Source organism: Pseudorasbora parva, chromosome 10 (assembly GCF_024679245.1).
Source record: "Pseudorasbora parva isolate DD20220531a chromosome 10, ASM2467924v1, whole genome shotgun sequence".
NCBI lineage: Eukaryota > Metazoa > Chordata > Actinopteri > Cypriniformes > Gobionidae > Pseudorasbora > Pseudorasbora parva.
In genome coordinates, this window is record NC_090181.1 from 39,526,390 (window position 1) to 39,552,958 (window position 26,569).

Below are 26,569 nucleotides of genomic sequence, written 5' to 3' on the forward strand. Positions count from 1 at the left end.
GTATACTGTCGTAGTGAAGTATAGTAGACACCTTTGTCTCAGTCTCAGAAGCTGCAGGACATGGAGCATCGCTCAGCACGAGACGCACAAAGCCGACAGGAGCTGGAGAGCCTGAGGCGGCAGAGCCTGGAGCAGATGCAGGAAGACGTGGAGGACAGAGAGAGTCAACTCAGGACTCTAAGCGCACAGCTGGAGAAAAACACCAAAGAGACGGAGATACGGCAACAGCGCAACTACAAGCAAATCAAACAAGTGAGTCTGAACTGTAATTTCACAATTCCATAAAACAAACCCGCACCATTTCAACATCACCTTTTAAAATATTGTTAAAGTCTTGATTGTAAAAGAGCACTCTTAGTAAAAGGTTCAGTGGGGTACTATATAAAACCTAGGCTTTTAAAGTACCCTTTATGCCAGAAAGGCTCTATGTAAGGAGAATGTCTTAAATGATTGCTTAATACTTTCATGTTTAAAGGTTTTTTTTTATAGTTGATGTTTACAAGTTGATAAATTCATAAAAAATTTAAATAAATGTTTTAATTAAAACTACATTCATGAAATGATCCCATAATGGGAATCAGGAAGTTTCTAGAGCAGACCCTACTGTGAAGTGCTGTACAGAACATTTTCTTCTAAGAGTGTGGCGCTGACAGTTTGATTCCCAGGGAATGTATGAACTGATAAAATGGACATCTTTACTGCAATATAAGTTGTTTTGGATAAAAGCGTCTGCCAAATGCAAAAATGTTAATGTTTTTGTATTTTGAAGGTGAAAGGTCAGCTTCATCAGGAGCGGAGCCTGAAACAAGAAGCGTTCCAGCAGGTGGACAAACTACAATGTCAGATGAACAATTTTGAGGCAGCGTTGTGTAAATCTACATTTGCTTCAGGTGCTCACAGTACTGTTTTGTTGACCATTTTTAGCATTAAGGAAACATTTTTAATCATCATTTACTTTTTCACACTTAAGGACGCCAAAGCTCCTCCTCAAGAAGGCTACATTTAAGAAACGCATCGACAGGTAAATCAATTTTAAATTTAAAGTACTATAGGCATGATTGTGTTCACAATATTGCCAAAACATTATACACAAACTAAATAATGACAAGAAAAATAAATATGCAATAAAATATAATACTGAATAAAAACAATTATATACACCGATCAGGCATAACGGTTATGACAGTTGACGTGAATGTAACATGACGTGAATAAGTTAATGCTGGTTCTGATAGAAAGGTGTCAGAATACACAGTGCATCCCAGTTTGTTGCGAATGGAGCTGCATAGCCGCAGATCGGTCAGGGTGCCCATGCTGACCCCTGTCCACCGCCGAAAGTGCCAACAGTAACCATGTGAGCATCAGAACTTGACCACAGAGCAATGGAAGAAGGTGGGCTGGCCTGATGATGAATCGCGCTTTCTTTTACATCACGTGGATGGCCAGGTGTGTGTGCGTGGCTTACTTGGGGAACACATGGCATCAGGATGCACTATGGGAAGAAGGCAAGCCGCTGGAAGCAGTGTGATGCTTTGGGCAATGTTCTCAGTGGCGCCACCAACCCCTGGCCACCCCACTGGCCACCCCGCTGGCCATGGCGTAGGTTTGGGGGGGGGACGCTAGGTACTAGTCCCAATCAATATTTAGAATAAGCAAAATGACGCTTCCCGTATCAAACCAATACGGACGCGATGCACAAGATTGGGTTTTAGCGGCGCTTTGCTGCCATAGCGACGGAGTCTCGAGAGCATGTGCTGGAAACTTGCGCGGTTTTTAAAAAACATGTCGAGCTCGCGTCCACAGTTTGAACGCGAGAGGATTTCCAGATATAGGGCTGAATAGAAAAAAAGGTATCATGAGTGGGTCTGTCCAGTAACTTAAGATGAACCTAAGACAAACTGCACCCTTTGCAGAGAAGCATTTCAGTGTCTCTGTCTGTCTGACTTAAAGCATGCGATGACAGACACATCCGAGAACTAAAGGTAGGCCTATTGTTTTTTTAATGGATAATATAATATTCCATACATTATCAGAGCTTGGCAGACTTATTTTTCTAGATATTAGAACGGTTAATTAATAGATTATAGCCTATTAATGTTATCAATTTATCATTTAGCAGTTTGATATTTAAAAAATATTTAGATTAAAATGGGACAAATAATTACATAATAATATAGGAATAATAGTAAATTAATAAAGAGGATTTAACATTTTTGAATTCCAGAATTGTCAGTAAAGTGGTTACTGGTTTAGAATGACTGCTTAAAGAGACAGTGCACCCAAAATGAAAAATCTGTCATAATTTCCTCACCCTCAAGTTGTTCCAAACCTGTATGCATTTCTTTATGTAGAACACATATGAAGACACATTCCTACCATGGAAGTCAATGTTGCCCCCAAAGCAAACATTTGGTTACAAACGTTCTTCAAAATATATTATTTTATGTTCAACTGAACGAAGAAACTCATACAGGTTTGGAACATCATGAGGGAGTGTAAATGATGACAGAAATTTCATTTTTGGGTGAACTATCCCTTTAAAGTATACCAATACAGGCTACTAAAGAGATCTTTAGAAATAAATAAAATAATCAAAAGTAAAATCATTTAAAATGTGTTCTGTTGCAAGTTTACATACATGATTCCATGTTTATTGTTGAGCTGCTGTCATTGTTTCATTGTCACTCTTATCACTCTTTAACTGCCTTAGTTCATAAATTATTTTCAAAAACTGATTCAAAACTGATTTGGAAAAAAAAAACATACACACAAAATAACTTATTTTCAATATAAAAAGTGATTGTGGACTGGATATTTTTTGACCTTTTATCACAGTCTTGGACATGTCAAAGATTAGTAACAACACTGGCTCTGATGCATTGTTAGTTTGTGTGCAGCATCAGATTTACATTTTTTTAATCCCTCATTTATATGCAGTTATTATACTCTATACAAATGCCAGATACTAAGCTTCTTCTTTTTTCTTCAGCACAGGCCTATCTAAAGGGTTAATGGTGCCACCTGGTTATCAACTGTAAAAATTACACATTTTACCTCTTCCCAACTGGGAAAACCACCAACAATCAAGAATGCAAGAGTATATGGTGTCATGGCTTTCCAATAATTTTTTTTTGGCTATAATGGAAGTCAATGGGGCAAAAACAGCCATGAACAGTAAATGAGAGAGAAAAAAATCTGATGCTGCACAAAAACTAACAATGCATCAAAGCTAAAGTTGTTACAAATCTTTGACATGCCCAAGACTTTTATATATGTATTTTATATTTAAAATAAGTCATTTTGTGTGTATGTTTTTTTTTTTTTTCAAATCCGTTTTGAAAATCATTTATGAACTTGGAAAATAAAGAGTATTATTATTTTGGTACTGGATAATTTGAACTGAAGAGCCTCATAAATTAATAGACTTATTAATCAACTTTGCGCGCTCAGACAGCAACAGGTCAGCTCATGCCCGTCAGTCAACAGTTTTAAAAGAAGTTAACGTTAGAAGACGAAGACTACTGGTAAGTAAATAAGTAAAAAAATATTTTTTAGTAAAAGACGACGCGGAATTATGTGTCGTGATGTGCTACAGGCCGGTTTACTACACCAGTAGAATACAATTCTGAAATTATGGTTTCTAGTTTTGGTGTGCCACCCCAAGATTTTAAGTGGCCCCATCTGGCCACCCCTATGAAAAATTTCTGGAGGCGCCACTGAATGTTCTGTTCGGAAACTTTATGTCCAGCCATCCATGTGGATGTTACTTTGACACTCACCACCTGCCTAAGCATTGTTGCAGACCATGTACATCCTTTCATTAAAAAACGGTTTTCTTTGGTAGCTGTGGCCTGGTGGCAGTGGTATGCCTCAGCGGGATAATGCACCCTGCCACAAAGCAAAAATGGTTTAGGAATGGTTTGAGGAGCACACCAACTCCAAATTTCCCAGATCTCAATCCAATCAAGCATCTGTGGGATGTGCTGAACAAACAAGTCCGATCCATAAGGGGCCCCAACTCACAACTTCCAGGACTTAAAGGATCTGCTCCTAACATCTTGGTTCCAGATACCACAGCATACTTTTAGGGGTCTAGTGGAGTCCATGCCTTGACGTGTCAGGGCTGTTTTTGCAGCAAAAGGGGGACCAACACAAGATAAGAAATAGGTCATAATGTTATGCCGTGTGTGTGTTGCTCAAGGCATTCATTTCTAGTTGTCTGTCTTTTTGCCTCTACACATGACTTGTTCTCCTCTGTGGTTTGTTGCATTTGCAGGTTTGCTGAGGAACAACTCGGTTATGTCTTTTACAAACAGTAGCTTTATAAACATAACTGATGACCTCAACACTGAATCTGGTTGGAGAGAGTCTTGGACACCTATGGAAAGACCCAAAACAGTGAGTTCATTCATTTTTGTAGTAAAAGTAATTTAAAATGCCAACCATTACAGGAATAGTTCACCCAGAAATGGTTTCTTCTTTATTTACACGTCTTTCCAACCCCTCTTGACTGGCCCATTAAATAAAAATTCAGATTATAGAACAAACATCTGTTATGTAGCATGAATTAAATTGTTTCTTTTAACATTCCATTGTTTTAATTCACAGAATTCCAGTCGTCTTCGTCTGGACATTTCAGAGGCTCTGTTACCCAGTCTTCCTGATGGAATCGCATCTAACCACTCGACATACCAAAATCTTAGATTGGGTCGCAAGTAAAGCAACCGAAACCACACACACTGAGACTTCTTATTGATAGAGATTGTAGAAAGAAGACATGCTATTAGTAAAGAGAACGCAGGTAGTTGGAGGTTGGACCCGAATTTGTCTTCTACTTTTACTTCTCTCCAGTCTAACCTAATGGCCTGACATGTCTGATTTTTAAAAATTAAATCTGTGTAATTTTGACATCAATCAAAACCTAATGTTTAAGCATTATTAGGTGAATCTTATGCATATCCAGGTCATGTTTCACCACAAAATCCAAATGCATTTTTTAGGACCATAAACATTGTTTGTATTATTTTCCTGACAAATTTCATTTCAGTTAACTTGCTTTAGTACTAAAATAACTACAACTGACAACAACAACAAAAAATGACATATGCATATACAATTAAAAACGAATGATGTTTCCACACGTTTACATTAGTTTTTCTAACATTTTATAAATAAAAATGATTTGTGCAATTGCATTTTTTATTGCATTACAGTAAATATTTCATTGTCATTAATATGACTTTTGTGCATTACAGAAATAATAATTTTCAACAGAAATAATTATAACTTTCAATAATAACGATTGCATTATGGCAATGAGCATTGGTTAGACAAACTCATCTGTAACACTTTACAATGATGTTTCATTAGTTAATATTATTAATGTATTAACTAACATGAACTTACAATAATCAATACATTTGTCACAGTATTTGTTCATCTTTTTTAATGTTAGTTATAAATCCAGCTGTCCATGGTAGATCACACTGCATTAACTAATGGTAAAATACAACAATTGATTTGAATAATGTATTAGTAAATGTTTAAATGAACATGAACTAAGATTAACAAATGTTAAATCTTAATTCATGTTAACTAAAGTAGTTAACTAATGTTAACTAATTAAACCAACGTATGCCTTTGAGCCAATGTTCATGTGTCATGCTGGACAATTACGCTTAAACTGATTTTTGGACAAATACAGTTGGAGTTGTATGTATGTGAACCATTTATAATCTTTAGTCTGGTCATTAACAAGTACAAAACAATTCTTTATACTTCATGATCCATGCAGCCATTGTCTAAAAAGATGTCTGTGCTTCATTCCCAATCAGCTTTATTGTATTAAAATATAACCATTCAAAGGGAACAAGCATCATCATTCAAACAGTTGTGTCCGCTCAGTTTTGCGGGGTCATGTTGGTTGTGTAGAGGAACGAGACCGTCCCAGCCTGGATCTGGAAGGTTTGACCCTGAATCTGATCGCTGGGGATCTGTTCGCTGGTCTGACTGATGGAGATGGGCTGCCCGCTCTGACTGCTGATGTGAATGCCTCCTGTCGGGCTCGGCCGGCTGGGATTTTCAGCCGCGGCCTCTGGCATTTGGTGGATGACCTGCAGCTGCTGTGGAGCTCCGTGATGAACCTGCAGTTGCTCCATGGCTTCTTTTGTCAGCGTGATGACGTGCATTTGCTCCGGCTGTCCGCTGCTCACTTGACTTCCCAAGACGCTGATGGTTTGAATTTGAGTGCTGCCGTCTAATCCGTCCGGCGCGGCCAGCGCCAAGTTTTGGACGTGACCAGAAGGTTGGGTGAGAAGGGTGAGACCCTGTTCCACAGAAGTATCTTCTGCAGCGATGATGCTGATGCTTTGATCCTGACCCAGGTTGATGTTTTCCACCTCGCTGGTCACCACCAGCTGGATTTCCTGCTCGGCGTGGGTTGGAAGTTGGTACGGCTGGAGTTGGAGGATGTTGTGCATTTCTTCAGCGCCTGATGTGGCCTCCACCTCCGCAGGCCCGGTGCTCTCAGCTTCCCCTTGCTGAAGCTCCTTGTTGTGAGTCTTGGTGTGAGCTTTAAGGTTGTCCATTCGGGCAAACGACAGGTTGCAGACAGAACACGTGAATGGCTTTTTACCCGTGTGAGACACCACGTGACGCCTCCTGGCACTGGGGTCAGAGAAGGTCTTATTGCAGATGTTGCAGACGTACGGCTTCTCCCCTCTGGATGACAAGAAAGATTTTATTTAATATGCAAATCTTGAACATTAAAAGGGAAGACTTCAGGCAAAAACATAGTTTTTTCATGTACTTCTCAGATTTTGAGCTATCAGCTATTTCAGCTATCAATGTTTCAAACTAATGAAAAAAAAAAACATCCATAATACACTTTTAAAGGTGCAGTGTGCAATATTTATGAGGATCTATTGACAAAAAAATGCAATATAATATACATAACTATGTTTTCAGTGGTGTATAAAGACCTTACATAATGTACATTTATGATTTTATTACCTTAGAATGAGCCATTTCTATCTACATACACCTTGAGATGCCGCTACACAGTGCACATTTAAGTGTTTATTTTATTAAATTTTATCCACTCATTATCTATGCATATATGATTACATATGATATCGCTTGTTTCTGCTTCTTCGCCTGTGTTTTGATCAGTACTCTTTCAGAAGATGTCAGCATCCCCTACCGCAGGGGTTTTCAAAACTGGGGTCCAGGGGTCCTCCAGAAGGTTCTAAGGGGTCCCCAGAAAAATGTCAGATAATTAAAGGACAGCCAAAATGGATAAAGTCTACCGAACAATCAAACTGTTAAATTTCTAAACGATTCTCGCCCTTGTTTGCCATATACATACTTTTCAGAATTGAATATGTTGGCTTTGTATCTTGCTAGTGAGGTTTTCTCACTCTAGTCCATTTTTTATGCTCGCAGGGGTTGTAAGGCAGTTTTCTTAACGCAGTATGTGAGCTGCTTACATGCACTTATTGTGAAAGTTGCTTAAACAAGTAATTTTTAATTGAACATGTTTTTCTTCAGGTTTATACGTCCAACATTAAGTACAGCCTATAGATAAACTTACTATTTATCTATAATTTTAAATATATTTTTTTCATTTAAAAATATAAAGATGGTTTTAAGGGGGTCCCCCATAACAGTTCATCATATTTGGGGGTCCTTGGCATCATCAAGTTTGAAAAACCCCATGCCCTACCGTATAGAAGCAGAAACACGAAAAGCCGGACATTTCGATCAGTGGCAGGGAAAGAGTAAATATGTTCATTTCTTCTTAAGTTGATTTCTGACCTGTGTATCCTGATGTGTGTCTGCAGTGTGCTCTTGGCTGTGAAACACTTCCCACAGATTTCACATGTGAACGGCTTCTCACCTGCAATGATAAAGGGGTGTTCATACAGCACAGATCGTATGGAAACTGCAATGCAGTTTAATGTTTTAAGTGTGATCCGTTTGTTACCAGTATGAGTTCTCAGGTGCTTCTTCAGTTGAGCTGCATCCATAAATTTATGATGGCATTGCGCACACTCCGGTAAGGCTTTTCCTGTGTGAACGCGGTAATGGCTTTTCAGCTGCCGCTTCTGACTGAAGCTTTTCCCACACTGGTCACAACTGAAAGATTTATTCTCTGCGGAAAGACAATGGAGGATTTGATAGAACATCAGGGAGTATATATTCAGTTTTTTGAAGAGTTGGTCATGTACTGTAGCATGATATGAACAATGGGTTACACGTTATCTTAAGGTGACATAATTACATTGTAACTACTCAAATAAGCACTGAATAATATTAACTACATGTACTTACCATATATTTACAGTTAAGTGGAGAAAGAGGATTCGGATTTTCCCAAAAGCATAGTCAGCCTAAGTTGAAGGCAATTGATCTACGATCAACTTACAATATACGATGACTGTTGCTTCATAAAACTGAGGTTAAACCACTGGAGTCAAATGGATTACTTTAATGATGTCTTTAGCATCTTTCTGAGGCTTGAAAGTGACAATTGAATAGCTGTCAACGGATACAGTAATCTTACAGATTTCATTAAAACTATCTTCATTTGTGTTTTCCAAAAATAAATGAAAATCTTACGGGTATGAAACAACATGACAGAATATTGACATGACGAGTAATGACAAAATTAAATTAAATTTCTGGGTGAACTATGCCTTTAAATGTAACATGACCTTCAGAAATCAATTGCTGCTGAAGAAACATTTCTTAATTAACAAGTATATCTTTTGTAACATCTAAATGTCTATTAGGGGTGTGCATTGGCACTGCCTTCACGATTCGATTCGATTACGATTCACCAGGTAACGATTCGATTCAATTCGATTCTACGATGCATTGTGATGCATCAAAATTCTACTCCACACAAAGCAAATTTTTCATCAGTCATGAGGCAATACAAGCAGATATTAAACAACAGATTGTATTGGCTGCTATGTGTCTCCTGTATCTTTGACATAAAAGTTATTAAATAAAATAAAATGTAATTAAATAAAATGCAATTAACCCTTAAATGCATGACTGTTTCACCAAACATCTTACATATTCAGGTCGTTAGCGACCCAGATCTATATTTAACATGGATAGACCTCTACCTGTCGTGATAATATATAAAACTCCTGATTTTAGAGTAACAGCTACAGAAGAATAAAATAACACCTATTTCGTTACCTTTTGGAGCTTGGAAGAATTCAGTTTGAGCAGATGTTTAATACCATCATCATCTGTCCTCGTCAGAGCTCGTTTACCATATTCAGCATCTGCCTCATATTCGCGATCTCCAGCATATTCTCCAAACTCATTTTCACCGTCTTCAAAATCAATATTTTGATCACTGACAGCTTCTTGACCACATCCATCATCAAGAGACACTGACACTAACATATGATTGTGTTTAGTACTTGCTCTCTGAAGTAAATCACTAACCCATTTCAAGTTTTGCAGATTATAATTATTGTTTCGTTTTCTGTCAGAGCTAACTATGAGTGAAACGTCACTTCATCATTGGGTGTCAGACATTGCCACGTTGTGGAATAAAGGTGAATTGCGCCATATTTCGTCATTATAGATTAATTTATTAATGTGCAAAATATATACGAACAATCCTACACACCTCGGGTCGTTAGCGCGTTTTTAATAACCCGTCTATCGCGGGCATCTCCCTCCGCCTCAGCCATCTTCCTTGTTGTTGTTGTTATTCTCCTCCGCCAGAAAATAAACAGTGACATAATCGATTATGGCACTTTGCCGCATCGATGCTGAATCGTTCATGCCCCGCATCGCGATGCATCGCCGAATCGATTATTGTTGACACCCCTAATGTCTATACTGTCACATTTTTTAATGCCTCTTTGGTAACACTTTATAATAACGTTCAGTTGTAAGTCATTTATAAGTGGTTAGTTAATGATGAACTAATCATTTACAAAACATTCATAAATGATTATCAAGTGATATGCTAACATTTTATGAATGTTTTGTAAAGTCCATTATAAGTCATTTACAAGTGATTAGTAAATAATTAACTAATGATTTATGAAACATGACTATGTGTTCATTAATGATTAATATTAGTGATTTGTTAATTGTTTCACATATATTTAGTAGATTCAATTGATTAGTTAATGATGAACTAATGATTTACAAAACATGAATGGGTGAGAAATATCTTCGAATGATGTGTAAAACATTTGCAAGTGATGAATAGTCTACACTTTAGATTAAGGGACGCAGAAAGCGATGTAAATGCCTTGTATACGTGCGCAGATCATTTGTAATGGGTGATAAAGATTTGTAAATGTTTATTCATGCGTTTACAACATCATCTCTAACAGGTGATGAACACTTTGTAGTGTGTACTTTAATGTAAATGCTGACTGGTGAGGGTATAGACAGCTGTCTTCTCTGACACGTGCACCTGATGCTTCACTGGAGGGTAAACCAGTTCACATTATCACTAACGTTAGACCCCTCACAGAACACAAGTCTGCACCACTGAGTAAAAGGATTTAACTTAACGCACTGCAATCCCCTGACTTTAAGTCATTCTAAAATGTTTATTAATTTGACAACTAGTAATTTATCATTCTTTAAAATATAAATGCATACATTTATAAATGCATTTTGTGGGTTTTAACAGACCAGCTTAAAAATTTAATGATGTATCAATAAATTATATATTCATTATCTACTAATGGTTTGATCATCATTTGTTCACGATTAACAATTGTTTATTGAGATAATGGTACACTGACATTTTAGTGATTAATAATATATTAACTAGTAACTTAACCATTTACTAAGGATCTGTTTGATTATTTTATATGTTATTTTTTAAAGATAACTTACCACAGATTTGCAAATTGTTAGCATATTATACTTAATCATTTATGAATGTATAATCATGTTTTGTAAATCATTAGTTCATCATTAACTAATCAATTGTAAATTACTTTTGGGTTGGTTAAACCAACCCATTGGGCCACTGAATCCGCATTAACGACAACAGTTGGGGCATCAGCCTTAGTCCTAATGGGTTGTTATCATAGCTATCAAAATCCAGTGTTCTGTATTTTCCGTACGTGAGTATTTGTTGTAGCTGGCTATATATAAAAAAAAAAAAAAAGTTGTGTACTGTGCTAATTAATTGAGATTTCTTACAGCTCTTACAGGTTGTTGGCCTTGTTTGTTTCGTTGCTTCTATTGCTCTACCCTTTTTTGTAAGTCGCTTTGGATAAAAGCGTCTGCTAAATGATTAAATGTAAATGTACTTATAACTGAATCTACTAAATATATGTAAAATAATTAACAAATCACTCATTAATCATTAATGAACACATAGTCATGTTTCATAAATCATTAGTTAATTATTTACTAATCACTTGTAAATGACTTATAATGGACTTTACAAAACATTCATAAAATGTTAGCATATCACTTGATAATCATTTATGAATGTTTTGTAAATGATTAGTTCGTCATTAACCACTTATAAATGACTTACACCTGAACGTTATTATAAAGTGTTACCGCATCTTTCCTGGATAAATGATTAATCTTACACCAAAGTTTTGAATGGCTGTGTGTAAGCAGTGATGTGGTATGGTTGTGGAGCAGTGGTTTAGTCACTCACCTGCGTGTAAGTTCATGTGCTCCAGCAGGGAGTGTTTGGTGGACAGCGCTTTGGAGCATATCGTGCAGATGAAGGGCTTTTCTCCCGTGTGCATGCGCTGATGAACCAAAAGAGTGTGTTTCTGGGTAAAGCCCTTCCCACAAACACTGCATCTGAACGGTTTTTCACCTGCATGAGAAAGTCATTTTAAATTAAAATGATATAATTTCATTATATAATGAATATAATATAATGTATATAGTAATAATGCATTAATTAACATCAACCAACTATGAGTATGAGCAATATATTATTATAGTATTTATTAATCTTTATTAAAGTTCGTTTATAAAAAGTATGTTGTTTATTCAAGTTAGTTCACAGTGCAGTCAACAGATACCACTTTTGATTTTAAAAATTCAGTAGTAGATTAATAAATACTTTACAAGGTATTGTTCAGTGTTAGTTCTTGTTAATGTTAACAAATTAAACCTTATTGTAAAGTGCCGCCCAACAAATCTTTCATTTTATGTCTATTGTTTGTGTCATTGTTACTTTTTAGTCAGTTATATAAAATAATACAAAAAATGCGGTGCACCTGTATGAGTCCGTTGATGTATCTTCAGAAAGAGATGGTTTTTAAGAACCTTCCCACACTCGTCACATCTGGCCTCTGTGTCCGGGTACTTCCTCTTTCGCCCTCTCTTCCCCGGCTCCTTCCGCTCGGTCAGATTGTCTCCTAACCTGTATCCCTTCAGTTTGACAGGCTGCCTTATTCTGCGTTTGCTGTGACGGGGTCTGTCCTCTCTGGGGCTGTAGTCGCTGTCACTCAAGTCTCTTGGAGGTGAAGTGGGATCTAAGAGTGGTTCTGCGGGCTCTTGACTCTCAGCGGCCGTTTGTGCAGGTAAACCGCTTTCTGGATTCTCTTTTTGGCTTGAATCCAGTGCGAGCATGCTCTTTTTCGGCCGACCTCTTTTACGCTTTGTTTGTATGCATTCATCAACACCTTCTCCCTCAGCGGACACCACGGTTTCGACCGCCGAACTGTCCTTTTGAAGGTCCTCGTGGGCTTTGAGCAAATCTGGGATGTCCAGGAAGCGGGCCATGTCAAGCAGCTGCTCAGAGCTACTCTCGTCCACCAACACATTTGCGCTGTAGATGAACTCAAGCACAGACGAGAAGGTTTTCGCAGCCATGCCCTCCATCTTGTACACCGACTGGCTTACCTGATCTTCAGCGGTGAACATTACTGAGAAATATTCGCTGCTTGCTGCTAAAAGGGCCTTGTGCGCCTTGAAGTGTACATCTTCTACGATAAGGGTTATGTCACAGAGCAGTTCCCTCCTTCTGAGTTTGTCAAATTTATGCAGAATGGTGTCCTTGTGTGTTTTTGAATGCAGGGCGAGGACAGATGATGCTGCCAGTAGAGATGACGCAGACATGGTGCTGTAGCAAGCGTTAGCCTATAAAAAGAAAAAAGACATATCTATTAAGGCTGCAATATAGCAGTGGTTTTAAATGGGTATCATCATAGTCATAGGTAACCTTTCATTGTTGGTATCTGTCTAATTTGACTGGATTCTACCAAGTTACAAACTTGGACACACAGCCTGACCTAAAACAAAAGCATATTCTTCCTCCATTTTAGACCTATTTATTTAAATTTATATGCATGCGTTTAGCAGACACTTTTTGATATTCATAATATACAATGTCAGGTTTATTTGACAACAACATAAAGTGTGTGAACTCATTGTTTTGAGGGTGTGGGGTGCTAAAGTGCTTGTGAAAGAGGTTTATACTATCCTATCTATGCACACCCGTGTGAAAAACAAGTGTGCTTCAAATCTTAAACATATATTTTTTTTTCTATTGCTTGCAGACAATCCCCTGGTTTCACAGACAAGGCTTAAGCTTAGTCCCAGACAGCAAATTGCACTGATATATACTATATTACCAAAAGTTTTGGAACGCCTGCCTTTGCATGCCCATGAAATTCACTGACATCCCATTCTAAATCAAGGTTTCCATTTTGTAAAAAAATTTTTTTACGATTGCTTACACACTAAAATTAAACTTTCCCACAGTTGGCAAAAACCTTACTCTCAAGGTGCAAACACGAGGCTACATTTGCACAACTGTAAACACATTGTTAGCTTCACACTATTTGCAAAACATTACACACGGTGATTTGCAAACCACTAAACACACTTGTATACAAGAGAGGAAGAGAGGGGAAGAGTACCTGGAGTAGGATGTGGCCAAAGGAGACAGGGACCAAATAGTTATAGTTTTAACAAAAGTGTTCCATTTTGCAAATGATCTCAAGTGTTGTGCTACTTTGGTACTTTGTAGTGTTTTGACAAACTGGGCCCTGTTTTCAAAATTGTGCTTAAGCAATTGGAAAAAAAAAAAACAGTAATATGGACTTGGCCCCCCCTTTGCAGTTATAATAGCTTAAACTCTTCTGAAAAGGCTTCCCCGAAGGTTAAAAAGTGTGTTTATGTAAATTTGTGACCATTCTTCTAGAAGTGCATTTGTGATGTCAGGCACTGATGTTGGACGAGAAGGCCTGGCTCTCAGTCTCCGCTCTAATTCATCCTAAAGGTGATCTATCGGGTTGAAGTCAGGACTCTGGGCAGGCCAGTCAAGTTCCTCCACACCAAACTCGCTCATCCATGTCTTTATGGACCTTACATTGTGCGCAGTCATGTTGGAACAGAAAGGGGCTGTTCCCACAAAGTTGGGAGCATGAAATTGTCCAAAATGTCTTGGAATGCTAAAGCATTAAGAGTTCCTTTCACGGGAACTAAGGGGCCAAGCCCCACCCCCCTCCCCCCAACCCCAATCTAATAAAACATAATATCTTAAAGCATGTTGTGGATATTTATTACAAAAATCTTACATATTGTGCCTTTAAGTGAATCAAAAAGCACTCTAAAGTTCTGCTAGTTGCATTCAATGTAAATGCTTTTATTCACTTAATTGCAAATATCTCAAATTAAGTGTTCAAAATCAATATTACACTGAGTTTGCAGTATATTGTTTTTAAGTAGGCCTATATTATTTGCGTAATAAGTACTCTTTTTAAAAGTATGCTAAAATTATAATATATTTTCACCCATCAAACCAACATTTTTTTGGTTGTGTGTGACCAACCAGTTAAAAACCAAGTACTATAGTAAATCCATTGGTGCATTTATTGAAAAAACATGTAAATCCTACTGTACTGTACATGGATATGATAATCATTCAAAACCAAGGTCTATATTACAGAACAATGGTACTTCCATCTTAAGACTCAATGTAGCAATATAAGCTAATTTATTTTTGACACTAATAAACGAATTAATCAATCATGCACGCGATCTGAGCTGTAAACACAACCTAGTAACGTATCTCACATTGCACAATGGGTCACATGCGCGTGCACTGTAAAGCTTCATATACATCTTTGTCAAAGGTCTTTGATCAAAGTAATAAAAGAATAAACTACTTTAAAAACCAGCGCCATGTGTAGCAACAAAGAGCGGCTTTGTTTTCGCTTCTAAAACACGATCGTGTGGCTAAAAGGATAGTGCTGATTTGTAAATTACAGTGTCTAATCTGCAAAACGCACTTGCAATAATAATTACACTAACGTTACTCTCTGAAGACTATAATGTACGATTAAGCTTTCAGGACCTTACCTTAAAGGAACCGTTTCAGACAGGCATATCTCGCGAGAATTAGCTTACACTCCGTGATTTTAGTATCCATCACAGAGATAGGCAGAACATTGTGTAACATTATCCGGTCGTTGTAAGGGATGAGCTATTCTAGGCTATATACAATTATTTCATGACATTTGTTTAATGTATCCACCATTGCTGAATACGTTTAAAAGATTTCCGTCCTCGGGTTTAGAGGAAGATTGGTCTTTGTGCGCCCCCTGGAGGAACAGACGCGTTTGTCACCCGGTGTTGTTCTCGCAAACAGCGCCCTCTGTTCTGCTGGCGAAGCATTACAAAAAACACTAACAATAGAGTCATTATATTTATAACAGAAGGAATGGGATAATTGTACATAATGTTGTTCATTTAGCAGTCAAAACCAGTTGGTGTACACACTAATATATAACTAGTACTTTAAATATTTGCATATGTGCCTCAGCATAACCTCAAAATATCAGCAAAAGACATTTGAAACTCCATTTCCCATGATGCGTTTTAAGCAGGACAAACATAACAGGCCCAGGCTCGTTCCAGAGTGTGTGATAATCCACAGACTCTGAGCTTTGGATGTGTTGTGGTTGTTGTTGTCTCTGAAGGCTGGAGCGGGTAAGTGTGTGTGATCGAGGTGTGCACCTGCTTTTACATGTCTATCTATTTCCAGGCCCATCTGGAATAACCAAATACTTGTTCTTTTTACATTTTTACATTCTTATTACTGCCATGGCAGATGCTATATAAATATAGACTATTGGTTGCTGTATGAAAAATGCTTTTAATATAATTATTATTATTATTGACAAAAAAGAGTGTTTTAAAAAAGTGATTTGCAGCATAGCATTTTTTAGATTAATCAGGTAACTAGGAACCATTCTGTTGTTTATCGACTTTGTTGGCACAAAATCTGATTTTATGGTTATCATGAGTGGTTGTAAATGTCTCTGCATTTTGTGAAGGGGACGATTTTTTGTTTGTTAGCTTTAAAAACAACAACAAAACAAAAAAGATTTAGGTGAATATCCCAGGTTATAAAACTGTATCTTATTACAATTTCAGTGACTTAAAATGAGGTCTTGTTGATGAATGAAGTCATTACTTTTTGACTATTTTGGCCTAATTATTATTTTTTCTCCATGTAGCACAGATCGGATATGGAAGCTTGTTTTCTGCCACTGAATAAAAAGGTAATTGCTACTATTTACCTGAAAATATTTTTTTCTCGCAATTGCGATCTACATGTTTATGTCGCATTAGTATTAGCCTACATTTAGTTGATCCAAAATACAGGAAAAACAATGTAGGGCTACAATTTAAAATAGTTGTTTTCTATTTGAATATATGCAATTTATTCCTGTGATCAAAGCTGAATTTATCATTATTATTACTCCAGTCTTCAATGTCACATGATATTTCAGAAATCATTCTAATATGATAATTTGCTGTTCAAGTTGAAAACAGTTGTGTACAAAAAAAACACGCAAAAAATAGGATTATTTAATAGATTGAAAGATCGAAATAATAGACTTTTTCAGAAATATGAAGCTTTTGGAATGTGGGACTGTCATGGATGGTTGGTTCAATGTTGCGACCTGAGGTCTCTATTTCACAGGGGGACAGGATTTCTCATGGCACCGGCGGAGTACTACTCGAGTGTGAATCCCGCGATATCCGCCTATGATCTCGAAGGTGTTTTTTCGAGGCGATCAAGAACATGTTCGTTCTGGCGAGTGCATTATATTCACGAGAAAAGCAGGTGCCAAAAAACTCGGTGTCACGCATTAACCCCGCCCACTTTAAATTTACGACCCTTCGTTCATAGTTCAAGGACACCCGCAAGAAAAAAAGTTCTGCTCAGATGTGTAGAGAACAGGCTGCGAGAACGAGATACATCCCGCAGCACCGCAGTTTCAAAACCGCAACCACAACCGGAATTTATGGGACTAAGCTTATACAGTTATATGTAGCTTAAACAGTCATAATTGCGCTACCCATACAGTGGTATACGCGTGATTTTCTTTTGTTAAATATAAGCTGTTTTCGCATGGATTTTCTCATATAATAGCCTATACAAATCCTTATATTCAATCAAAATTTTAAAACAGCCTATTGATCATGCTTAATATTAATAAATGTGTAACATGTTGTAAAGTGTTTTACCATTTGACTGTAAATACTTTATATATACTATACACACACACACATTTCATGTCCGTGGACTCAATTATCAATTTTACATAGGCCTATTTTTCATTAACTTTTCACTTCAAAAGCATATATATATATATATATATATATATATATATATATATATATATATATATATATATATATATATATATATATATATATATCTAGCTGATTTAACTGAAAGCAATTTGCACTGATAGATCCTAAAATATTTATTCTTGATATTCACACCATGTTACTTTCTAAGGAATATTTATAAAAACTACTTAAGACCTGGTTTCACAGACAGGGTTTTGAGGATTAGCTCAAACATGCATTTTAGTCTGGGACTAAGCCTTGTCTGTGAAACCAGGCCTATATTCTGATTAATTAATCAAATGAATTGCAGTTAGTCACAGATCCATATACTTGCAGAGACATTTATAAATTATAAATAAAAATCTATTATTATTTATTTGCTCACTGAAGCATCTCTTCTGTATCTCGTAGTTGAGCTGAGATATGCAGCGTGTGAAAGTGGTGGTGGTCGGAGCAGGTGTGGTGGGTTTATCCACCGCAGTGTGTATCGCTGAGACGCTTCCACATTGCTCTGTAACTGTTGTTGCTGAGAAGTTCTCACCCGACACCACCAGTGATGGAGCGGCTGGGATCCTCCTAGTGACTGAGTTTCCTGGTGAGATGAATGACAAATGCTTTAAATTTACCATTCTATCATGTTTGGGATTATGCCTTTTTTTACTCTTAGGCCAGTCTACGGTCAAATTGATTGTTATTGAACTCTCATCTAGACGTCCCTCTTGAACGGCAGCGGCATTGGTTCAAGGAGTCATTTGATCATCTTCTGGCCATTGCAGATTCCCCACAAGCCTCAGAGGCTGGCGTGTACTTGAGCTTCGGGTAAAACTCTAGTAGGCTACTCACACAAGATGATAATGTAAAATTATTACATAACATTGATTTGGTTTTTATTTATCATAACCTCCATTTTGCATCCTCTTAGGTACCACATATTCAAGGATGTACCCTGCGAAAAAAAGCCCTTCTGGGCAGATATGGTGTTTGGATTCAGAAACATGACGGATCGTGAAATGAAGCGTTTCCCTAATCATAAGTTCGGACAAGCGTTCACCACATTAAAGTGTGAATGTCTTAGCTACTTGCCATGGCTGGAAAAAAGGTAATAAAACAAGTTTTAAAAATTAAAATGCCATTGAACAGAATTATATACAAATAAAAAAATATATTTTATTGTTTTAAATAAAAATATAATACGCAGAATACCAGTTTGTCGATAGCGGAAGAATATATGAAAGTATGGCATTTGGGGTAAAAGGAAACAAGCTCCTGCTGTTGGGGCGAAAGACACAATAATTAAAATGATAATAAATATCTGTCATTTGTTGACATCGCATGGTTAGATTCAGATGGTAAATATCATATATTAAATTGGGTAAATCATATTAGGCATAGGGATAATCAACTGGGAAATAACCTTAGGGATAATCATATTTATAATGATTTAAAAATTATATTAAACAAATCATATATCTTATTTTTTTGTAACTACTCAAGTTTTATTAAATTATTATGGGATTTCATTCAATGCTTTTATAATTATTACTATTTAAATACTTTGTTTGTACATTTTAATGAAAGCTTTTATTTATCAAAATAAACCAAAAATAGTGCAAACTTCTGTAGTGGTTGCTTTGAGCAAGTATTAAAAACATTTGACTTTAGCTTAAGTATTTGTAACAGTATTGTGTGTCTTTTGTCCCGTGCTTGTTTTACCCCGTGCCGTGGGTGGGGTAAAAGGCCCTTGCCACCTCATACATTTATACGATTTAACAAAACAAACCTATTTTATTTTCACACAAAATCTGTTGCTCCATCAATGTTCAATAAAAAAAAAATCTTCTGCAATCATGCACTATGGTGTAGTGAAAAGCTAGTTTTTCGAAGGAGCTTTAGCCCCGATGTTGTACCCTAATACTTTGGCATTAAAGGGATTTCAAAAATCAAAATGACCCCATGATTTACTCACCCTCAAGTCATCCTAGGTCTATATGACATTCTTCTTTCAGACAAATACAATCTGAGCTATATAAAACATTGTCCTGGTAGTGAATTTCAGCCCAAAATTTGAAGCCCAGAAAAGTGCACAGTCACTGCCATCATAAAGCTTGGAATACCAGCAGCCATATCACCCTGTAGCCCAAGACTGGTTTCCCACTGAAGCTGAGCAGGACTGAGCCTGGTCAGTACCTGGACGGGAGACCAACTGGCTGCTGGTAGAGGTGTTAGTGAGACCAGCAGGGGGCGCTCAACCTGTGGTCTGTGTGGATCCTAACACCCTAGTATAGTGATGGGGACACTATACTGACAAAGAGCACCGTCCTTCAGATGAGACGTTAAACCGAGGTCCTGACTCTGTGGTCATTAAAAACCGTAGGGAGTAGGGGTGTAACCCCGGTGTCCTGGCCAAAATCCCTTGATTGGCGTGTACCTATCATGGCCTCCTAATAATCCCCATCCACTGAATTGGCTCTATCACCCTCTCTCCTCTCCACCTATCGCTAGTGTGTGGTGAGCGCACTGGCGCCATTGTACTGTGGCTGCCGTCGCATTCAAGTGGAGCTGCACACTGGTGGTGGTTGAGGAGAGAGAGAGGCCCCTGACAGGAGTGTAAAGCGCTTAGGCTGTACAGTAGTACATGTTTAAGCGCTATAGAAATGCTTCTTTCATTAATTCATAAAGCTTGGTTTAGCCGGGACATTTTTTAATATAACTCTGACTGTATTTGTCTGAAAGAAGAATGTCATATTCGCCTAGGATGACTAGAGGGTGAGTCAATTATGGGATTATTTTCATTTTTGGTTGAACTTTCCCTTTACAGAAAACTGGTAATCCATCTGTCAATCTGTCATGTACAAACCCGATTCCAAAAAAGTTGGGGCACTGTACAAATTGTGAATACAAAAGGAATACAATAATTTACAAATCTCATAAACTAATATTTTATTCACAATAGAATATAGATAACATATCAAATGTTGAAAGTGAGACATTTTGTCATGCCAAATATTATATAAAAATATTTAATAAGGGAACAGCTGAAGGAACAATTGACCATCTTCCCTTCGCTAAGCCCCGCCCTCCTTAGTTACTGTTGCTATGCCTGTCAAGCTTTGCACCTGGCACGTCTATTACAGTATGTACAGTATGTCAGACATTTCCAAGGAGATAATTAGTCATTTTTGGTGAACAGGTAAAATATCTGAGAACAAGACAAAAGGGACTGCAGTTGCATTTGAGGGATACATCCACGACATTTAACTGATTAGAGAGGCTGCCTCATACATATGTTCATGCACAGCAGGGTAAGTGAAATTAGAAAATAATCGAATAATTATAAATCAAACAGCTTATCCATAAATCTTGTGGAATAAACACAAGAAATCAACCAGAACACTTTGCAATGACTCTCCCTCTTATACAGCTCTGGAAAAAAATTAAGAGACCACTTAACATTGATTTTTCAATGTTAAGTGGTCTCTTAATTTTTTTCCAAAGCTGTATTTAGCACACCAGGCTAACGTTACTGCTCACACGTCGTGTGTCTAATCTACGAGATACTGACCTGAGCTATACAGTGGGTACGGAAAGTATTCAGACCCCCTTACATTTTTCACACTTTGTTATATTGCAGCCATTTACTAAAATGATTTAAGTTCATTTTTTTTCTCATTCATGTACACACAACACCCCATTTTGACAGAAAAACATATAATTGTTGATATTTTTGCATATTTATTAAAAAAGAAAAACTGAAATATGACATGGTCCTAAGTATTCAGACCCTTTGCTCAGTATTTAGATCTTTTGATCTAATACAGCCTTGAGTCTTTTTGGGAAAGATGCAACAAGTTTTTCACACCTGCATTTGGGGATCCTCTACCATTCCTCCTTGCAGATCCTCTCCATTTCTGTCAGGTTGGATGGTAAACATTGGTGGACAGCCATTTTCAGGTCACTCCAGAGATGCTCAATTGGGTTTAAGTCAGGGGCAGTCACGGAGTTGTTGTGAAGCCACTCCTTCGTTATTTTAGATGTGTGCTTAGGATCATTGTCTTGTTGGAAGGTGAACCTTCAGCCAAGTCTGAGGTCTTGAGCCCTCTGGAGGTTTTCGTCCAGGATATCCCTGTACTTGGCCACATTCATCTTTCCCTCGATTGCAACCAGTCGTCCTGTCCCTGCAGCTGAAAAAAAAAAACATAGCATGATGCTGCCACCACTATGCTTCACTTTTGGGACTGTATTGGACAGGTGATGAGCAGTGCCTGGTTTTCTCCACACATACTGCTTAGAATTAAGGCCAAAAAGTTCTATCTTGGTCTCATCAGACCAGAGAATCTTATTTTTCACCATCTTGGAATCCTTTAGGTGTTTTTTAAGCAAACTCCATGCGTGCTTTCATGTGTCTTGCACTGAGAAGAGGCTTCCGTCGGGCCACTCTGCCATTATGTGCCATCAGTGATCTTTGGGTTCTTCTTTACCTCTCTCACAAAGACTCTTCTCCCCCGATAGCTCAGTTTGGCCGGACGACCAGTTCTAGGAAGGGTTCTGGTCGTCCAAAACGTCTTCCATTTAAGGATTATGGAGGCCACTGTGCTCTGAGGAACCTTATGTTCTGCAGATTTTTTTTGTAACCATGGCCAGATCTGTGCCTTGTCACAATTCTGTCTCTGAGATCTTCAGGCAGTTCCTTTGACCTCATGATTCTCTTTTGCTCTGACATGCAGGGTGAGCTGTAAGGTCTTATATAGACAGGTGTGTGGCTTTCCTAATCAAGTCCAATCAGTATACAGGTCCTTCTCAAAAAATTAGCATATGTGATAAAAGTTCATTATTTTCCATAATGTAATGATACAATTTTTACTTTCATATATTTTAGATTCATTGCACACCAACTGAAATATTTCAGGTCTTTTTTTGTTTTAATACTGATGATTTTGGCATACAGCTCATGAAAACCCAAAATTCCCATCTCAAAAAATTAGCATATCATGAAAAGTTTCTCTAAACAAGCTATTAACCTAATCATCTGAATCAACTAATTAACTCTAAACACCTGCAAAAGATTCCTGAGGCTTTTAAAAACTCCCAGCCTGGTTCATTACTCAAAACCGTAATCATGTGTAAGACCGCCGACCTGACTGCTGTCCAGAAGGCCATCATTGACACCTTCATTGACAGAATCTGTGGGATATTGTGAAGAGAAAGTTGAGAGATGCAAGACCCAACACTCTGGATGAGCTTAAGGCCGCTATCGAAGCATCCTGGGCCTCCATAACACCTCAGCAGTGCCACAGGCTGATCGCCTCCATGCCACGCCGCATTGAAGCAGTCATTTCTGCAAAAGGATTCCTGACCAAGTATTGAGTGCATAACTGAACATAATTATTTGAAGGTTGACTTTTTTCGTATTAAAAACACTTTTCTTTTATTGGTCGGATGAAATATGCTAATTTTTTGAAATTTTGGGTTTTCATGAGCTGTATGCCAAAATCATCAGTATTAAAACAATAAAAGACCTGAAATATTTCAGTTGGTGTGCAATGAATATAAAATATATGAAAGTTTAATTTTTATCATTACATTATGGAAAATAATGAACTTTTATCACATATGCTAATTTTTTGAGAAGGACCTGTAATCAAACAGCTGGACTGAAATGAAGATGTAGAACCATCTCAAAGAGGATCAGAATAAAAGGACAGCACCTGAGTTAAATATATGAGTGTCACAGCAAAGGGTCTGAATACTTAGGACCATGTGATTTGAGTTTTTCTTTTTTAATAAATCTGCAAAAATGTCAACAATTCTGTGTTTTTCTGTGAATATGGGGTGCTGCGTAAGAAAAAAATGACCTTAAATGATTTTAGCAAATGGCTGCAATACAACAAAGAGTGAAAAATGGAAGGGGGTCTGAATACTTTCTGTACCCATTGAATATCAAAAATCCCACAGTTACTGAAATACAGCCTTATAACTGAAAGTCACTCTCTTAAACATTATTTTATAAACACAGCCACTACAACAATTCTTATGATGAAGTTCTTAATTTGCACATAATTTGTCTTAACAAACTACAATACAAAACTAATAAATAAAGCTACAAAACAGTCCTTTTTAAAGTCTATATACTGCATAATATTTTTTCAGTTCATTAAAGCAAACTTGGGTGTTTTTGTTAATCCTGTCAAAATTTAGTTGTGAACAGGGCCTCACACACTGCTTGATTCGCGGCTGGCATTTCTCACCTTGGGTTTTACGTTTGGGGAAGGAAAAAAATTTCACCCTCCAAACTTTTAGGATAGGTATCAGATTTGCACAATCCATATCCACAAGTTCGCATCTGCATGTTTACCTCGCTTAAGCTTGACAGACTTTCCATGCCTAGTTACGGTTGCTAAGCCATGATTGGCCTGTGGTGGTTTTCTGGTGTGGCTTACAAAAAGGTCAATTTGCAACTTATTAGGTCAATTGGCAACATGATTGGGTATAAAAAGTTCCTCTCAGAGTGGCAGTGTCTCTCAGAAGTCAAGATGGGCAGAAGATCACCAATTCCCCCAATGCTGTCCCAAAATAGTGGAGCAATATCAGAAAGGAGTTTCTCCGAGAAAAATTGCAAAGAGTTAGAAGTTATCATCATCTACAGTGCATAATATCATCAAAAGATTCAAAGAATCTGGAACAATCTCTGTGTGTAAGGGTCAAGGGCAGAAAACCATTCTGGATGCCCGTGATCTTCAGGCCTTTAGACGGCACTGCATCACATACAGGAATGCTACTGTAATGGAAATCACAACATGGGCTCAGGAATACTTCCAGAAAACATTGTCGGTGAACACAATCCACCGTGCCATTCGCTGTTGATGGCTAAAACTCTATAGGTCAAAAAAGAAGCCATTTTTAAGCATGATACAGAAGCGCAGATGTTTTCTCTGGGACAAGGCTCATATAAAATGGACTGTGGCAAAGTGGAAAACTGTTCTGTGGTCAGATGAATCAAATTTGATTTTTTTTTTTTGTTGAAAACTGGGACACCATGTCATCCGGACTAAAGAGGACAAGGACAACCGAAGTTGTTATCAGCGCTCCGTTCAGAAGCCTGCATCTCTGATGGTATGGGGCTGCATGAGTGTGTGTGGCACGGGCAGCTTACACATCTGGAAAGGCAGCATCAATGCTGAAAGGTATATCCAAGTCCTAGAATAACATTTGCTCCCCTCCAGACGTCGTCTCTTTCAGGGAAGACCTTGCATTTTCCAACATGACAATGGCAGACCACATACGGCATCAATCACAGCATCATGGCTGCGTAGAAGAAGGATCCGGGTACTGAAATGGCCAGCCTGCAGTCCAGATCTTTCACCCATAGAAAACATTTGGTGCATCATAAAGAGGAAGATGCGACAAAGAAGACCTAAGACAGTCGAACAACTAGAAGTCTATATCAGACAAGAATGGGACAACATTCCTATTCCTAAACTTGAGCAACTTGTCTCCTCAGTCCTCAGACGTTTGCAGACTGTTATAAAAAGAAGAGGAGATGCCACACAGTGGTAAACATAGCGTTGTCCCAAGTTTTTTGAGATGTGTTGATGCCATGAAATTTAAAATCAACTTATTTATTTTCCCTTAAAATTATACTTTTTCTCAAATTAAACATTTGATATGTCATCCATGTTGTATTCTGAATAAAATATTGAAATGTGAAACATTCTGTTTTTATTCACAATTTGTAGTCCCAACTTTTTTTTTTGAATCAATTGTATTTTTCTTTTGCAAATAGGAACACAAAAATGAAATACTCTTGACGTTTATATAGAAAATAATAGACGCTTACTCAACTATGACAACTCTCGCTTCTGAGAACACCAGAAATGTGAAAAGGGTCCATTTATAAAAATAAAATAAAAAAGACTACAGAGGTAATAGAAAGAATATACTAAATAAATCAGTAATGTTCATCTATATTTCCCAATAGGTTTAAAGCAGCTGGAGGTCAGATCCTTCATGAAAAGGTAACTGATCTTCATAAACTGGCCCTGAATTATGACGCCATCATTAACTGCTCAGGCGTCGGCTCACATTTTTTGGTGAAGGATGAAGAGGTCTATCCAGTTCGAGGACAAATTTTGAAAGTAATCGCTCCTTGGCTGAAGAACTTTGTAAGAGATGGAGATGGCAAGACCTATATCTACCCTGGCATCAGTTACGTCTCCATTGGAGGCACACGACAGGTGGGTGACTGGCGGATGGAGGTGGATAGAGAGGACAGCGAGGGGATCCTGGAGCGCTGCAGCCAGCTGGAACCGTCTCTGCGAGCGGCTCAGGTGATGGCCGAGTGGGTGGGACTGCGGCCGGGCAGGGCCAACCCGAGGGTGGAGCGGGAGTATCTGCATGCAGGGGGCCGTTGGGTGCCTCTGGTGCATAACTACGGTCATGGCGGCTGTGGTGTTACTCTGAGCTGGGGGACGGCACTGGACGCACTCGATCTGCTGAGACAGAGTCTGTTTGAAAAACCACCTCAAGCCAGACTGTGAATCAGATGCGTCTTACACATATATTGACTTATCAAACTGATATCTTTGCATTTGTGCATGAGAAATAGCACCTTTATCTTAATCATAGATAAATCTGACATCATTTTGCATCTTAAATACGTTTCAAAATGAATAATTTCAGTATTACTTAATTTGTTTGTTAATTTTTAGTTTGTAAGCTGTTTACAATAAGGAGGTAAAATGTGTAAATTGTTGAAATATATTTTTATCTGCCATTTTAAAATGTTATGATTGTTTGAAAAGTACTTGTGCCATTCAACTTCACCTTTAACAACTTTTATGGTATTTAATGGTCAAAATTCACTATTAATGACCTTTAAGAAAAAACACTATAATTTTTTATCAAATTGTCATTGTGACTAAATATTTTTATGAAGAATATTGTCTTA

The 26,569-nt window shown here is 37.7% G+C and overlaps 3 protein-coding genes across 5 annotated transcripts in view; 2 read left to right on the plus strand and 1 right to left on the minus strand.

Moving 5' to 3' along the window:
- si:ch73-242m19.1 (uncharacterized) overlaps positions 1-5,190 on the plus strand; it is a 44,961-nt gene extending 39,771 nt beyond the window's left edge. The window contains exons 42-46 of the mRNA XM_067456100.1: positions 43-252; positions 770-890; positions 971-1,021; positions 4,277-4,398; positions 4,609-5,190. Coding sequence (XP_067312201.1) covers positions 43-252; positions 770-890; positions 971-1,021; positions 4,277-4,398; positions 4,609-4,719 — 615 coding nt within the window. The 3' untranslated portion in view covers positions 4,720-5,190. The remainder of the gene's footprint in view (positions 1-42; positions 253-769; positions 891-970; positions 1,022-4,276; positions 4,399-4,608) is intronic.
- Positions 5,191-5,217: 27 nt separating this feature from the next.
- Positions 5,218-15,686, minus strand: zbtb24 (zinc finger and BTB domain containing 24). 2 transcript variants are annotated; one of them, XM_067456101.1, is made up of 6 exons: positions 15,340-15,686; positions 12,249-13,113; positions 11,672-11,839; positions 7,985-8,152; positions 7,816-7,897; positions 5,218-6,720 (listed from the first exon to the last, which is right to left on the minus strand). In XM_067456101.1, exons 2-6 carry the CDS (start codon positions 13,090-13,092, stop codon positions 5,901-5,903), a joined length of 2,082 nt encoding a protein of 693 aa, XP_067312202.1. In that variant the 5' UTR covers positions 13,093-13,113; positions 15,340-15,686; the 3' UTR covers positions 5,218-5,900. The 2 variants fall into 2 exon arrangements, with proteins under 2 accessions (XP_067312202.1, XP_067312203.1); XM_067456102.1 differs by lacking the exon at positions 15,340-15,686 and adding an exon at positions 13,896-14,389.
- Positions 15,687-15,832: 146 nt separating this feature from the next.
- On the plus strand, positions 15,833-26,559 carry ddo (D-aspartate oxidase). Of its 2 annotated transcripts, none has more exons than XM_067456104.1 (6): positions 15,833-15,969; positions 16,500-16,544; positions 18,037-18,220; positions 18,336-18,444; positions 18,548-18,724; positions 25,601-26,559. In XM_067456104.1, exons 3-6 carry the CDS (start codon positions 18,049-18,051, stop codon positions 26,157-26,159), a joined length of 1,017 nt encoding a protein of 338 aa, XP_067312205.1. In that variant the 5' UTR covers positions 15,833-15,969; positions 16,500-16,544; positions 18,037-18,048; the 3' UTR covers positions 26,160-26,559. The 2 variants fall into 2 exon arrangements, with proteins under 2 accessions (XP_067312205.1, XP_067312206.1); XM_067456105.1 differs by having other exon boundaries at positions 15,940-15,988.
- Positions 26,560-26,569: the final 10 nt, after the last annotated feature.